Source organism: Anopheles arabiensis, chromosome 2, assembly GCF_016920715.1.
Source record: "Anopheles arabiensis isolate DONGOLA chromosome 2, AaraD3, whole genome shotgun sequence".
Lineage (NCBI taxonomy): Eukaryota > Metazoa > Arthropoda > Insecta > Diptera > Culicidae > Anopheles > Anopheles arabiensis.
In genome coordinates this window covers 11,719,899-11,736,539 of record NC_053517.1, presented here as the reverse complement: position 1 = coordinate 11,736,539, position 16,641 = coordinate 11,719,899, and the positions used below count along the sequence as shown (strand labels likewise).

At 49.6% G+C, this 16,641-nt stretch overlaps 1 protein-coding gene across 5 annotated transcripts; it reads left to right on the top strand.

The window, feature by feature from the left end:
- Positions 1–68: 68 nt before the first annotated feature.
- Positions 69–16,634, top strand: LOC120903074 (jmjC domain-containing histone demethylation protein 1). 5 transcript variants are annotated; one of them, XM_040312313.1, is made up of 5 exons: positions 69–280; positions 2,392–3,287; positions 8,628–8,788; positions 10,717–12,901; positions 12,984–16,634. In XM_040312313.1, exons 2-5 carry the CDS (start codon positions 3,234–3,236, stop codon positions 14,691–14,693), a joined length of 4,110 nt encoding a protein of 1,369 aa, XP_040168247.1. In that variant the 5' UTR covers positions 69–280; positions 2,392–3,233; the 3' UTR covers positions 14,694–16,634. The 5 variants fall into 5 exon arrangements, with proteins under 5 accessions (XP_040168247.1, XP_040168224.1, XP_040168240.1 ...); XM_040312290.1 differs by having other exon boundaries at positions 69–284; XM_040312306.1 differs by having other exon boundaries at positions 69–288.
- Positions 16,635–16,641: the final 7 nt, after the last annotated feature.

Genomic DNA, 16,641 nt, shown 5'->3' with positions numbered 1-16,641 from the left:
GTCGTTCGACGGGGGTAAAAATTACCCGCAAAAGAGAAGGCGATCGTTTTTTCGCTCTCAGTCGATTTCGGTGAATCCGGGCGGACACACGTGAAACCGTACGCTGCGTCGGTGCAATTTCGACGACATAGCTGCAGATTTTTTCCCGTTTTCAGCGCTCTGTTCCCCCGGCTTGCGGGCATCCGGGTGCATACCTTTTTTTTTGTGCTCTGTGCAGTGTTGCAGGCAGCGTGTTTACGATTAATCGCTGGTGGTTCGATGAAAATGTGACCCCGTACGGGTTGGTAGGTAGGCGCGTGTGTGTGTAAGCGTTAAACAAAGGGAAAACGTAATTAGTTTTATTATTTATCACGCGGGCACACGTACACACACACCCATGCACGCGCACGGTTGGGTGTGTGGCAAAAAGTGCGTGAGTGAAAAAGGCAGCAACAACACACAAAATAAAAACAGCAGCAGCAATAAGTGGTGTAGCAGCATCAGCCTGCAAATGGCCAACTGCGACCACGGCGACGACGGCAGAATATTCAAGCGATGAGTGCGGCGTGTTCATGAATGATGGAAGGTTGAAGCGGCGCCAGTAGGGGAGTTGGTGGCGGTGGTGGTGGTTGCAGTGGAGGCAGCAGCGGCGATGGTGATTGTGCTGTGAATAGTGTGCTCTCGTCGCACCGCACCGTGGCCTTCCTCCTCCGGCCGTAACATCGAGCCTCATCAACATCAGCGTCGCGCGCTGTGTGCGTTGTGTGGTTTCGAGAAGTGGCAGAAAAGTGAATGTGTATCTCTCTTTCTGTCTTGCGCCTGCACGTACCGCCCGCAAATCGTGCCTGCGCTTCTTTTCCTCCTGCAGAGGGAAACGCGCGGCGCGGGTAGTCCGAAAACGACGAAACAAACCCCGAACAAACGGCACAGTGGGAGCGTGCGAGCGGATACATTATTAGATGCCGTTGGATTGCGTTAATATTGTGATTAGAAAATGGAAAGCATTTATCCAATTGCACATTCAAAAAAAAGTGACGTACGATTTTACATGTAAATATCCCTTTACTTTAAGCAACCCGTTTACCGATTCGGTAAAGCACGGTATCAAAACTTTTGACCACCGCGTGCGATGCGCACGCACCACCGTACCACCGTCGCCGATGACGTCATCTTCGCGGTATCCGAACGCACCGAAACTCGCTCGCAGCGCAGCTCGAGGTCTTCCCGGTCGAAACGGTTCCGTTCAGTACGGGCGTGTGCGTGCCAGCTCAAGGAAGGCGACGGCTCATCTGGGACGCGTTCTGTGGTGCGGTTTTTCAGCAGCAGCAGCAGCAGCAGCAGAATCGGCCGCCATTTATACATCGCAGTGGTAGGTCTGGTCTCACTTGTCGGGCCAGCAAAACGCAATCAACAGTGCACCGCGCACCGCACGGAGCGCGTTGAAAGTGAATGCGCGTTTTAGACTCGTGGTGGTGGTGGTGGTCTTTCGGCATATCTCCCCGCCGCAGAGTGATTGGTTTAGGTTGCGGTCGGGCTAGGGCTTCCGGTCACCAGCAGCCAGCCAGCGCACCACTTTGCAGGCACACTGGTCTGTAGCCTTCTAGAGCTCGCTCAAGCCTGGGTGTGCTGTGCACAGTTGTGTTGAAAGCTGAACGGGGAGTGTACGTGTGTGTGTGTGTGGAGCTAATGTGATATGATTGGGCGGAAAATGGAATAGATTTTCATCTGTTGTTACGTTTTAATCGCTGCCGCCGCTTCTGTGTCGTGTTATCTTTCATTACGCGCGTGTGTGTGTGTGTCCTCTCGTAGAAAGAACTACCTTTGCCCCACCTTTTTCCCCATGTGTCAATGGGGAGCTCATAATTAGGGAAGAAAACAGGCACGGAAAATAGAGTTAGAGGGGGGGGGGGGGGGGTAGTGGAGGGCTCTGGCCCACCATACCGAAACGCAACCGCATCATCATCAGCAACCGTGACAAGTGAATCGAGCAAGAGTGAGAAGCAAAGCGTGAAGAGCAAAAGCAACAACGGTGGGGAGCAACGCAAAAGAAGCGCGGAAGAAAAGCGAGCGAAAGAGAACGATAGCTCAGAAAATCATACGCCTGCATGTGCGTGTGTGCGTGTGTGTGTGTGTGTCGTGTATTTTTTTGTTCCTCCGTTTGGTATCGTTTACCACCACCACAGCGAGAGGGAAGCGAGAGCAGAAGAAGAAAAAGCAGAAAGTGTCAAGGGTGCAGTTTATTGGAATGCACGTTTACACGTATATTCGGGGATGCGCTGCGTTTGCCTTTTTCCTCCGCCTACGTCTCTTTTCTTGTTGTCAGTGGTCTTCTCTTTCGCAGGGCTTACGCATTCACAGCATTTTCCTCATCTCATTCGGTTCTTTCTCTTCCCTTTTCCCTTGCATCTCTAGGTGGTTCTACCGTGCGTGTTTGTGTTTGTGTGTATGTGGTGTGATGCGTCGTTCTCGTCGTTGAAGCTATAGTCGGTATCGGCGCGACCCACCGTGTGCAGAAAGAAAGCATAAACAATCATCATCCGTCATCACAGTGTGCCGTGCTGCCATAAAGTGGTTGAAGGAAGTGGGGTGAAACAAGAGCGGCGGAGGCATGTAACTGGAGCAAAGTGATAAAAAGAGTGCACACGCTCGCGAAGAAGCGCGAGCACGAGGAAGAAAACGGACGGGAAAAATCAGCAGGTGTGCGTGTATGTGTGTGTGTGTGTACGTGCATTGTGTTGTTATTAAAGAGACAAAAGAGCGTGAAGAGCAAGTGCGTGAAACGTAAATGTCACCGTGTTCGTGTTTTGTTGTGAACCGTCTCAGCGGTTGTGTGTGTGTGCGCGCGCGTTTGCATGTGTGACGTCAGCAGCAAAGTAACAACATATGCCAGGATGGCGCTCAGCACCTTTGCCCCTACACAGCTGCTGGAATAGTGGCCATTCCAGCGCTAGTCTAGCGCCAGTCGGTGGAAAATACGTAAAATTAATTAACTACCGTGTGGCAAGTTCAGGGCAAGTGAATCAGACCACGGACCGTGGTGTGTGTCTGTGTGCATCGTGTAACCGAAAAGCGGCGATAGTGGTGGCGTGTACTGAAGCGTCAAGAACTACGAGTTACAAAAAAGGGCTCAGATAAGCAACCGTCGTCATCGTCATCGTTATCATCATTTGCCATCATTAACAAACCACGGCAACACATCGGCACGTTGGCTTCGTTTGGTTGAGCGGCAGCGTACGTAAAAAACGTGCGGCACGATGTCATCCGATAAGGTGCCGCCGATATCGCCATCGAAAAGTCGCAGACAACTGGTGAGTTAGCGAAGGGGGGAAAACGCACCCATCACGACCATTACAAATTGGGTAGCGAAAGGGGTTATCGCCAACGCAAAAATGTATGAGTAGCTTGAGTCAGTGTATATGAGCAAAGTAAGGTTTTGGCTCCTTTTCCCTGGCGGAAGTGACGGTGGCGTGCAGATCGGACACGTCGCAGGAAGGTGTTCTAGGGCGTCCCAATCGCTCTGCGGAATGGAAAACACACGCGCTCCGTTTGGTGCAGATGAACATTGCACGATAAGACATCATCTTTCCCGCCGGATGTGGGACATTTGCACATACACAGGCACACACTCAAGACGCGCTGCTCCGCACACACCTGGCGGAAAAGTTGTTCCGATCGCAGGTTCCAGAAATAGCTGCCGCCAAGCGTTCTAGTTTGTCTTGCGCTCGCCAAAGTTGGCCGTGAGTTGTGTGGTGTGCTTGACTTTGCTTGCTTGGATGTGGCATACTTTTTTTTTTAAATGAAAATAATCTTTCCCAATCATGGCATTCTTCTCACGCGCGTGTGTGTGTGTGTGTGGCAATATGTTTGTTATCGATAAATTGTATCGGCATAGTTGCAATCAAACCACATCAGGAGAGTGGCGGATTAAACAGTCATCTACTGTTGCAAATCCTTTCCGCGTACGCAATCCACACGGTGGTGGGCCCCACCGCTGCCGCCGCCGGCATGGCATGTGGTTTATTTTCGGATCGTACCGAAGGAACACGAAGGAAATCAAACTACAACATCATTTTGCCTCTCTCTCTCTTTCCGGGTCGAACGATGTCCGGGGAAAGGGAACGATAGGCAAATTTTTATCCCTTGCTCTTCCATTCATGCCAGACCACTGGTTTGACGTGTTGGATGGCATCTAATGCGCGTTAAGTACGCGTCTTTGGAAAGTCGTCAGCAAGAGACTTCTCCTGCGTCTTGAATGAGGTGAGAACGTGCGATAAAATGAAACCCCACCACATCATGGTTCGTTATTTTTTGGCCAAAAAAAAAGACTTCTCGAAGGGGGGGGGGGGGGGTGGGCACGCGCCGGTAGAGTGGTGATGCGTTAGGGCAAGTACTTCAGTGCTTTACTCCACTCGGGAAGGCCAGCAGGGAAGGGAAGATCTCTTTTTACCTTGCTGGTCGACTTCTCGCGAGCAGCCTAGCTGGACGGGAGACGCAAAAGTAAAAGGAGGTTTAGTGGCTGTATTGCTGAATCAGTAACCGCGCAATGTAATGGCAGCGTGGCTCCGGTGGGTAGCAACTTTTTGAAAAAGTGTTCCACTTTCCGTTTGAACACTGCCCTCCAAACGTCTAAACCCGCATGGAGCGATACACCAATGCTCTGCGTAAGTTTTTAGCTAAGAATTGGAGGGAGAAACACTTGCTGCGAACGGAATTGTGTTGTTTTGCGCTAGTAGAAGCACACGGCGAAAGCGCAGAAAAGCGTGTGCTAAGCGTGGCGCTGTGTGTGTGTGTGTGTGTGTGTGTGTGTGTGATGTTTGCAACAACGAAAAGCACACATGAAACGGAGCGACAATAAGCGCATGATGACGTGCTCTCGAAACAGCTTGGTTGGTCATTCCCTAAAATCTGTCCTCCCAACACTCCCCCCTGGGAGCCTCCCACTGTCCCTGTAAACACATATCCTGCTGATGACGCGAAAATATGGTCAAGAGCGCGCACGTGTGCGTGTGTGTGTGTGTTTGTGGGGATGATTTCATACCATTTGCTGGGTTGCGCGCCGTTCACCTATCGCTTCTTGTTTCGTTTGGATCGGCGGCATTCTACCTGCTTCTTCGTGGAGTGTTTTAGTCTCTCTCTCTCTCTCTCTCTCTCTCTCTCTCTCTCTCTCTCTCTCTCTCTCTCTCTCTCTCTCTCTATCTCTTTCTCTCTCTCTCTCTCTCTCTCTCTCTCTCTTTTGCGGGGTAGCGCGTTCCGTTCTACGAGTGAAGAAAAGAGAAAAAAAAGGATAAAGACAGGAGCAGCCCTTCATTCCGGGCAATGTTTGCAATTCGGCAAGCGGCATGAAAAGGATGCCAATAGGTGCGTTTCGCGCGAGTCAAGAGACGCGCGAATAAACGCGCAACGGACAGCGCACGCGTGTATACATTCTCCCCTGTCTCTTGTTATCTCTCGCTCTCACACACACACTCTGTCTCTTTTGTGCCGTGTGCGTGCGAATGTGGGTGAGCGAAGCATTGTGGCCTGCTTTTTTTTTTGTTTGCTTTTGGCCGGTCTGGGGAAGCGCTGCGCATTCTTTCGATGGGTTTGAATTTAACGAAATGTACCTCCCCCCCACCCCCCCGGCTGGCTCCAGAGCGTGTGTACGGCGGCGTGTCTTCGGACGCAGCAGCTTCCTTTGGCAGTCCGGTTTGCTGGTTGTTTTTTGCCCTTGTTCTAGAGCTTCTCTTCTCCGTTTGCTCGTTCGTTCTCTCCCAGCCACACAGACGAGTAGGGGAGACCGGCCGGCTGCTAAGATGGAATGATTTCCTAGCCCATGTTCCCCTCCCCCCCCCCTCCCCGGCACAGGTATTGATCATTCCCTCGGCTGCTCACCCCAACAAGGATGATGATGAGGATGTGTAATAGAAATAGAAAAAAAAGCGAAAGAATGAAATCGTCTTTAGTCCTAGTTTTTTTTGTTGCTTTTCTCGAGATGGAAATGAATATTTCATACGTTGTTTTCGGTACACACACACACACACACACACTTGAACGGTGGAAAGAATGGAAGCAATTTTACCGAGTGCAAATGAAATTGACAGGAACTTGATAGTAGGAGATAGGTCATGATTGTTTGCAGACCGCTTAAAAGCGCTTTAGCTGTTATAACGTTCTGATACGAACAAGTTCCAATAGTTTCTTGCTAAAATATAATGGTGATTTATGATTTTAAGAAAAGTTAAAATCATAAAACTTATGTAATGTTTACTATGTATGTTGATCTGTATGTAACACGTAATGGTGATAGGTGTTTCATTTTACCTTTTGCTTGTATGTCTCTGATAAACATATATGTGTGCTGTGTAGCATACAGCTGCTATTGTTATTATTGTGTGATGTTATTGTGGAAAAATCGGTAAACCTTCAAGAGTCACATGTTAGCGTTAAATGACGTTTCACGAAAATCACACTCTCCCAGCCGCCGGTTGGAAAAGTAAACTGTTTCGAAGCTGCTGTTCCCCGACAAACTTCCTCACGTGTGGCAACGTCAAACTTTACTGTGCCCTCCCTGTGTGAGCAATACAAAATGATGGACAAAAAAAAAAATTGGATGTTATGGTGACACTGCACAGCTTCTTCGTACAACCCCTATATTGGCTAAGCGTATCTTAATTATCGATTGATAATAATGCCGACTCGACACTTTGGTGAGCAAAACGGTTGGTGCGCGATTATCGCTGGCAGGTGACGCTGTTTTATGCATTTTCATCAAAAGGATCACATTAAATTAGGCGTTGTTTGAACCCTTTTAAATTTCCCCTTGTAAATACTTTGCCAAATCCGTATCCGTTAAATCCGCGTGCGATAGATAAGATTAGCTTCTCCCCGTATCTAGAACACGAACGATGGCAAACACTTACCAACACACAGCCAAACCCCCCCGGCACATCGCACCAATACACGAGAACTCGAACTCGAGATATACAGGCCCCCATCGCTTTCGTGTTGCGCCGAAGGGCCTCAAGTGGTGGCCCCCGGTTCCCGGTATGTGCTCCCTTTGCACCGTGTGCGCTACGCCCCACTCCGCTCCCTCTTCCCATTCGCTTTTGTTTACTTTTCGACGCGTAAAACCAGCGACCATTTCCCCGCTGTAACAAGTTCCAGCAGAGGCATGAAAGATACAACCCCCAACCCAACATCATCCCGATCGATGTTTGTTGTAGGTAGCGTGGGGGGGGGGGGAATCTCTTTACCAAGGGTTTTATCGATTTCAGTGTAATGGGAAAATGCAGCAAAAATCTAAAAATACCAAATGTCTCTGCGTGCGTGTGTGTTTGTGTGTGTGTGTGTGAGCATAATCATCACCAGCCAGGAAGGGCAGCATCATCCCTTTTTTACTGCCTGTTAATGCCTTATTAACAGTAACAACAAGTAGAGTAGTAGGTGTGCCACACACAGGCAGATGCGCTTCCAAAGGCGGCGCGTAATCTCGTGTACTGCCGCTAGAATATTGGCAACGCGAGAGCTTTTATTTAAAGCCAACGCCTGTTGCCGCCAACCAACATATGCCCTAAAACAGGCTTACGAAACCGGTTTGTTCAGGTTCAGGTTTTTGGAGGTTCGCAATTTTGGAACCTTCGATATATCCTCGCACGACGATCTCTCGTCTTTTATAGACGTACTTTATCTGTGTAGCTGTTGGGAGTTTTCTTTAAATATATTTTGGATATTCCTTTTTTTTGAAAGCATTTCCAATCGGGAATTTCGTTAGAAACTGTCTTGATCGAAGCACTTCTGGGAGTGAGTGTAGTTGTTGGGTGTGTATTTGTTTCGAAACATCTGTAGATCTGTTAAGAACTTCAATACATTGTACCAAGGGATTGGCTCTAAAATAATTGTAAGATTGTGATATAGAAATACTCATTTTTGGTTAGTTGGACTTCAGAAGATAACAAGCTCTACACTGGTACGTGAAAGCCCATATTATGTATCAAACGGTAATGATTTAAACTGTTTTTCGCACTTGATACCCGTCTTCATTCGTCCGCAGCAACACGTGTGTGTTGTAGTGACGGGGGAGTTTTCTTGCGCCAAGTATGAAAAACGCCACCGACCGTCAATTGAACAAGAAACAGCTGAGGAATGACTTTCACTTTTCACGGTCATAAAATTGCCTGCCCGTCCGGCGCACGAACGGCGGCGCACTGTGGCCGGGATTAAGACACGAATTGCACCACTGGCTCGGCCGCCGTCTGCCCGCCAGGAGGGGACGGTACACAAACCGCCCCGACCATGTGAGAAGAAGAAGTAAAACGGAGGAGGCCATGACGTAGGTGATCGAAGGGCAGCAGTAGCAAATACACATGTGCTTGCTTGTAATCACAGTTACCCTTTTTGCCGCGTGTCTTGTTTAGCTTGTAGAGTTTTCTCTTCCCTTAAAAAAAGCATCCGTTTTAATGCCGCTTACAGTAGGCGTTGGTTGTGCCCCCCGTCTCGTGTCCCTAGGAAAAGGTACTATTAATACGTCAAAACTGTCAGGCGACACTTTTAGGAGAGAGTGAAGGAACCACAACAATGTGGTTGGAAAAGCCCCCCGAACCATCCAGTGGACAGCAGGCAGTTTGCATTGATTTTGGTTTTCCCTTTTTCTTGTCCCTTTTCATCCACAGCGCGAACGCAAACAGAAGAAGCTGTACTCGGACGACTGGACGCTCGGCGACGATGATTACGAAGGGGCGCGGGGATTCAGCGTTGCGGAAAAGCTGGAATCGCCACGATTCGCCCAGTCCGGCATGGTGCGCGAGATGAAAGGCGAAAATCTAACCGTCGGGTAAGTAGAGTAGGGTGTGCGGAGGGGGGGGGGGGGGGGGGTAGCCGGTTGATCTTTTTTTCCGGTCTAATGGCCTTCGCGTTTCCATTGGTGGTGGTGGTACGGTTGTATGCGAAAATTACGTTATGGTTGGTGTCTTTCGAAGGCTAAAGACGTTTTGCAGTAGTAGTAGTGTACACCGGTATACACGTGAACTGTCCACCACGAGGCAGCTGAAACGTGCCACGAATTTGGTTAGGTGCAGGTCCCGCTTCGGTGTGATTAGAACTGACAAGTGTGTGCTGCTGCAACAATCACCCAACTTCAGATTTCCTATTTTAATTTCTCCTTAGGTAGCTTTATCAATTCTTGCCAAGAGTTGCGGTGCAAAGCGTACGAATGCATTTTTTCTTGTTTCCTAATGTGAAACCAACCATGAATTCTTCTCCGTACCCGTGTGTCGGCTTTTCTCTAGAAAGGTTACCCATCTATTCGAAATGGTTACTTCCTCCTTTCAAGGTTTTTCCTGAACGAACGCCCGCCGTTCTCGTTTAATGGCAATTCCACGAAAATGGGATAACTGTCGGACGGAGATGGTGTTGTACGGTCGCTCTCTCATCTTTATTCTTCTTGTTTTTCCCCCCCTCTTATATGTTGCCCTTCTCTAACTGCCTACTTTGAGGGCGAAAGTGGTTCCATAAGTGGGTTTCAAACTTACCTAATCTACGAAGAGAGAAGCTTGCGGTGTTGAATCACGAGGCTGGCTTGCGAAGGAAAGAACTGAAACGAACATGATACATTTGCAAATGGCCGCAAAACTGAAAAATGTTCCAAAAGCCCTCACAGAAAAGTTGAGCTGAATAAAAAGCTGAATTCATATACGAATCTAATAACACCGAGGTTCTTGCCGCTACTGTTTGTGAGAAACCACCTTCTGCGCCAAAGAGCAATGGCTTGATTAAGTTATTCGCATCAATTAATCTCCCTGCGACGGGACTCTGCGGGACGTGAATGTAATTATTAGTGATTAAATTTTTAGTAAAATTCAATTAATGAAAATCGATAACGTATCGCGCACCAACATGCGCTCTCTCTCGTGCGCTTGTCAGCACAGCATGTCCAACAAACCGGCCGCAATCTGTGTGAACGATTTGTCAAAAACCTTCCACTCACTTATATCCTTCTTTCCTTCCTTCCAGCCCCGTGTACCGCCGCCAGCACGTGTTTTGCCAGAAAGTGGTGTGTGCTGTCAGGCGTAACCGTGGGCACGGCGCAAAAGAATTCGTTCATCCTTTTCCAAACCGTTCCTCGGACGAAACGGAATGGAGCATGCGAGAGAAAGAGGCGAGAAAAACATGACCTCTATCCATTTTCAATTTTATGACAACTTTGGGTTGCGCTTTTTTGTTTTTATTTTGGTTGGGGAATTTGCGGACGGGCGTCACCTTTTTTTTTTGTGGACAAACTTTTTGTTTTTGCTAGGAATACAAACCACCAACTATTGCTTCCCAATTTGGAACCATGGTGAAGTTGCACGCGATAATGCATTTAGGTTGTGTGGTTCGTGCCTTTGGAAAAAATCTGAACCGGGTCAAGACTCCTCTCTGTGGGTCGACGAAGATGCACAGATTGGCTCATGATGTGCGGTCACCAGAACGGTGTCCTATTATTTATTGTTGACCTGTTTAAATCCCGGCTGGGGCTTGTGCCGGTTTGACCGCGCTTGTTTAGGCAAATTAATCTAATTAAAAACGAGTCGCACCTTGCGCGGAATAAGGCGAAGTTGCAGTAGGAGTATGTCGGTGGTAAAACTAAGTTAATTTTTGTTCGATAAGTTCCTCCCTGGTAGCCTATGTGATGTACTGTTTGTTGTGAAATGTTTTTGCATGCTTACAATGTGGACATTACTCTTATGTTTGTTTTTTTTTATGCTCCCGTTTTGCCTTCAGGTTTTTGCAACATAATGGCTTCAACATTCCGCTACTGTTCAAGGAGAAAACCGGTCTCGGGCTGCAGGTGCCGACGGCCAATTTCTCCATCAGCGACGTCCGGATGTGCGTCGGGTCGCGCCGCATGCTGGACGTGATGGACGTCAACACGCAGAAGAACGTCGAGATGACGATGAAGGAGTGGGAGAAGTACTACGAGGACCCGGTGAAGAAGAAGCTGCTGAACGTGATTTCGCTCGAGTTTTCCCACACCAAGCTGGAAAACTACGTGCAGAGTCCGGCGATCGTGCGCCAGATCGACTGGGTGGATGTGGTGTGGCCGAAGCAGCTGAAGGAATCGCAGGTCGAGTCGACCAACCTGCTGAACGACATGATGTACCCGAAGGTGCAGAAGTACTGTCTGATGTCGGTGAAGAACTGCTACACCGACTTTCACGTCGACTTTGGCGGTACGTCCGTCTGGTACCACATACTGCGCGGCAGCAAGGTCTTCTGGCTGATACCGCCCACCGACAAGAACCTGCAGCTGTACGAGAAGTGGGTACTGTCCGGCAAGCAGTCGGACGTGTTCTTCGGCGACACGGTGGAGAAGTGTGCCCGGGTGTACCTGACCGCCGGCAACACGTTCTTCATACCGACCGGGTGGATACACGCCGTGTACACGCCGACGGATTCGCTCGTGTTCGGGGGGAATTTTCTGCACTCGTTCGGTATCGTGAAGCAGCTCAAGATTACGCAGGTCGAGGATAATACGAAGGTGCCGCAAAAGTTTCGCTATCCGTTCTTCACCGAGATGCTCTGGTACGTGCTGGCGAAGTACGTGTACACGCTGCTCGGCCATTCGCATCTGGAGGGCGAACCGGGCCGGGAGCACGAGCTGGTCGGTAAGCCGCACGTGCATCTGACGCACTACGAGCTGTTCGGGCTGAAGGATATCGTGATGTACCTGTACGATCTGCCCGCGCAGAAGAAAAACGTGCCAGAGCTAATCAAGGACCCGGTGGCACTGATCAAGGACGTGCGGACGCTGGTCGAGCGGCACTGTAAGGACATTCCGGAGCTGGCTGTGACCGGTGTGCCGGTGCTGCATCCTGACCTGAACGTCAGCAACAATTCGTACATCCGGGAGCACTATGAGTATTATTCGGGCGACGGTGGAGGAAACCGTACGACCGACAACGAGGGACCGCGCGATAGCCGACGGGACCGCGATGAGGACGAGGAGGACGACGAGGAGGGCGTTGAGGAGGCAGAAAACCGTCGAAGAAATGCGGACCATGAGCGGCAACGGTTGCAGGAGGTGGAGCAGCAGGAGGGAAACAAAAATGGTGACAACCGAATGGGGAATGGTGGAAGTGAAAGTGTAGCGGAAGCACATTTACAATCTCCACACGCACAACAGCCACATCGGCAGGTCATTGTAGAGCAGCAGCAGCAGCAGCAGCAGGATCAGCAGCAAATTCATTCCCAAAGTCGTCACAGTCATGCGGTGCCGCGTAGTAGGGAGCAGTCCGGTGAGACGGCCGACGGTGATGCAAACGGCACTTCGCGTTCGCCGATCGGTAGCTCCAACGGGGGTACCACGATGGGACCGCCGGCAAGGTACAACAACCATCATCACGGCAACGGTGACGATCGGAACTTTGTGTCGCCGCAGCCAACCAGCGGCAACCGTCTACCGTCGAGTGGGGTGGGCCGCGGACCGTACAAAAAGCACGGCACCGGCAACAGTGGGCACGGTGGGGAGAAACGGGACGGTGGTGGTAACGGACCGCGCAGGCGCCGGACACGATGCAAAAACTGCGAAGCCTGTCAGCGGTCCGATTGCGGGGAGTGTAGTTTCTGCCTCGATATGGTGAAGTTTGGCGGGCCGGGGCGGGCGAAGCAAACGTGCATGATGCGCCAGTGTCTGCAGCCGATGCTGCCAGTGACGGCGCAGTGCATTCACTGCAATCTGGACGGATGGCGCCAGGCGCCGATAATGGCGCCGGCGCAAGCGAAACTGCAGGCCCAGATGCAGGAGGGCCCGTCCGCGCTGATGGAGTGTTCGGTGTGTTACGAGATTTCGCACCCCGACTGCGCGCAGCGTGCTGCCCCGGAGGCGCAGGGCATCGTGAATGACGATCTGCCGAACAGCTGGGAGTGTCCGTCGTGCTGTAAGTCGGGCAAAAATACGGACTACCGGGTAAGACAGATCGTGACACAATTCGTGGATCTGTTGAATTGAAAGGACATTTGTTAATCTTTCCTTTTTTTTTTCATTTTAGCCTCGACACTTCCGAGCGCGGCAAAAATCTTCCGACATACGGCGCATGTCGTGCAGCAGCGACGCATCCTCAGCCCACAATGCCGAGTTCGGTCGGATAGGTGGCAGCGGGCATGGTGGGGCGGGAAGTGGCGGCGAAGGTTCAATGAACAGTACGGGTGATGGTATGATGGCGGGAGCGAACGTTTCCGCTCCGAGGGCACCACGCTTCCAGGACGATATGCTGTACGATTTTGCGGTGTCTGGCAGTGCGGTCATTGTAGGGAGTAAAGGTGGCAACATCCTGTTCGAGCGAAAACCCAAGATTAAGGACGAAGATATGTCCAGCGGGTCGGAATATGACGCTTCCGGGGTGGGCAAGAAAATGCACCATTCGCTGAACTCCTCCCCGGGTGCGGGCACGGCGATGGGCGGCGGCTCGATGAAGGTGGAGGTAAAGGACGAACCATTGGATCATCATCCGAATCATGGCTATCCGGTGAATCACCATGCGACCAGCGTCATTAAAGATGGCCGTGAGATGCAGCGCGAGCAGGCGCTGGCATCGTCGTGTGCGGCGGGAGCGGACGGTGTTGCGGTGAAGCGAAGAAAGAGTGATGAAGGCGGTGCCATAAACACACATCACCATAGCGGTGGAACCGGTACAGGTGCTGCGGATGGCAATGAAGCGAAGAACAGTCACGGTGGTTCGCTTCCGAGGAAAAAGTCCTCCCAGCGAATGCAGCTGGCGCATCAGATACACAGCACGTCGACGAAACCGATGAAGAAGCCGCTGTACCCGATCCGGCCGGCTTCGGTGGCGCACACGCCGACGATGTCTTTGTCCGGGAACTACGCGCTGGACGCTCCCTGTTTGTTGGCTGTGTTTCGCTACCTACCCCCGGAAACGCTCGTGACCTGTACGATGGTGTGCAAGACGTGGGCTAACATAGCCGTGGATCCATCGCTCTGGAAGCGGATGAACTGCGCAGAGTACAAGCTATCGCCGAACCTGCTGTCGGCGATAGTGCGCCGCCAGCCCGAACATTTGATCATGGATTGGATAGGGCTGGGCAAGCGGCAGGTTACGTGGCTAATATCGCGCATTCCCGGTCTTAAGAATCTCTCCCTGCAGGGCACTCACATACAGGCCGTGCTGGGGCTGCACACCTGCATGTGCCCGCCGCTTCAGGTGCTGGATCTGAGCTTTATTGCTGGGCTGAACGATTTCGCCATCCGGGAGATTCTCTCCCCGCCGAAAGATTCGCGCCCCGGGCTGGCCGATTCGAAATCGAGGCTGCGCAACCTGAAAATGCTAAAGGTGGCCGGGGCGGACATCTCGGACGTGGCGCTGCGCTACATCACCCAAGGGCTGCCGAACCTGACGCATCTCGATCTGAGCTCGTGCCAGCGCATTACGGATGCGGCAATCGCACAGATCGGTACGTCGCCAGCGGCCATCAAAACGCTGGTCGAGTTGGACCTGAGCTGCTGCAAGCTGATCACGGAACTATCGCTTGACCATCTGGCAAAGTGTGATGCCCTGACGCGGCTTGATCTCAGTCACGTGCCGCAGGTTTCCACCCAGTCGATGATCAAGTTTGCATCCATCTCAAAGAACGACCTGCAGCTACACGATATTAAGCTAGTTGACAAGCGGAAACAACCAGCCTCCCAACAGCAGCAGCAGCAGCAGCAGCAGCAACAACAACAGTCGTCAGAGGCACAGTGATAAGCTCGTATTCTTTCTTCTTTTCCCCATCCAAACGTCAAGAGCTTCTTGGTATCCAAGGACACTGTAAAACCCTGCAGCACAGGGTTTCGAGAGCTTTCTCCTGGTGACGAGCTATTGGCACTCTATCCCCGGAATATAGGAACAAACAAACACACACACACATCGGGGTAGTGAAGGTGAAGAAATCAACATTTCGAAATGAAACCAAAGACTATTTTTAAGTTTTAACAATTCTGCTGTTTAAGTGATTAACATGTGCACAACAACAACAGCAACCATGCATTTGTGGGCGTACACATACACACAGGCATGTGTTTTGCGCATGCTGTTGTGTCCGTTCAGTTATGTATTATTTTGTAGAAGTCCTCGCTCTGTGCCCCTCATGCAAACCAGCATCCCTTGTGGATGGTCATTTACTACATTTAACTGTGTTTATGAATTAAGCTAACAATAGAAAGGATAAAGTCTAGATACTATAAGAACACACTACGTTTATCGTCGATAGGCCATGCTTTAGGGACTAGTTCATGCATGCATCTGGGCACTGTGACGGAAATCGAAAGACGTAAAAAGCGAACCTTTTACACGGCAAAGTTGCTAGCTAGATACACTAAAGCTAGATAGATTGTGTGTCATCGGTGAATAGAGTGTCAGGTATACGACCCCCGTTTTTTAGTATCTAACCATTTTTAAATCTTCCCAAAATTACAAAAGTGGCCTAAGTTTCCTAAAGTTGACAGCTTTGTCGGTCGGTTTCATGAATCGAAGCAGAAAGAAATAGCATTGATTTTTATGCTGCATTTTTTTTTATTTCAATAATTTACCAACCAATGATTGGTAGTGCAATTATAATGCAATAGCATAACAATGCTTGCGAGATATCGAAAGCGAAAAATAAGATAGGGAATGTGTGTTTTTCTTAGCCCATATGTTAGTGCAAGTAACGGCCGTGAAGATCGTTTAATATGTAGGCAAAAGAGTGTGTGTGTGTGTGTGTGTGTATACAAACCTGGCAAAGATTGCAATAATCACCTCACCTGTTTGTGGTTTGAGTTTGTTTTTTTAGCAAATTCCAACATGCATTATTATTGATATACTAAATACATCTTTCAGTTTAACACGTAAAGACGCACAATTCGGTTTAAATGTAGAGTTTGTTCGTTGGTCCTAGTATCAACAGTATTCAGAAGTATTGCTGTTTGTAACATTTAACGCTGTTTTTTCCCATCAGCTATTTCATAAAAAAGCAAACCCGATGCACGTATTGTAGTGATAATAAATGAAGCTGTATAAAATACCCAGATCAAACAATTCCATCAATAATCCCGCATAATATGGATGTTTAGAGTTGAGAATTTGATGTTGCATGATGTAGAATACACAACACGCCGATGGAGAGAGAGAGAAAGAGGAGCAAGCAAACGTATGGATACAGGCAGACATTTTGTAAGTATTGCAATGCAATATGAATAAATTGGCTCAAATTACAACACCAAGTGCAATGCATGTTTGCAGTGTAGTGTGTATAGTGGCTCCCCAAAACAGTGTCTAGTTGGAAACGTATTGTAAGTGTCTAGTGTGTCTGCAGCGTCAGCAAACAAAATCAGCCCCTTTTCCAGGCAACTTCTAAACCCGATAAAAACAGGCCACGTGAAACGGGTATAGGTTTGGAGAGTTTAGATAAATAAAGCTAACACACATCTAGCGGCGTAAGAAAGCATATTGTAATGTAGGAAAAAAAGTGCAACTCTAAATGCATACCAATTTAGAGTGCCTCCGAAGTCAAAGGGCGAGTACAGAATAGAGGAATAGGAGCGACAAGCAAGTGTTGCGTGAGGACATTTATCTTAAATTCACACACAACACACTCTCAACTGCAATGGAAGAATGTATAGTACATCATTTGTAAATAAACCCTTGCAAATATGATAGAAAAAATCCCACC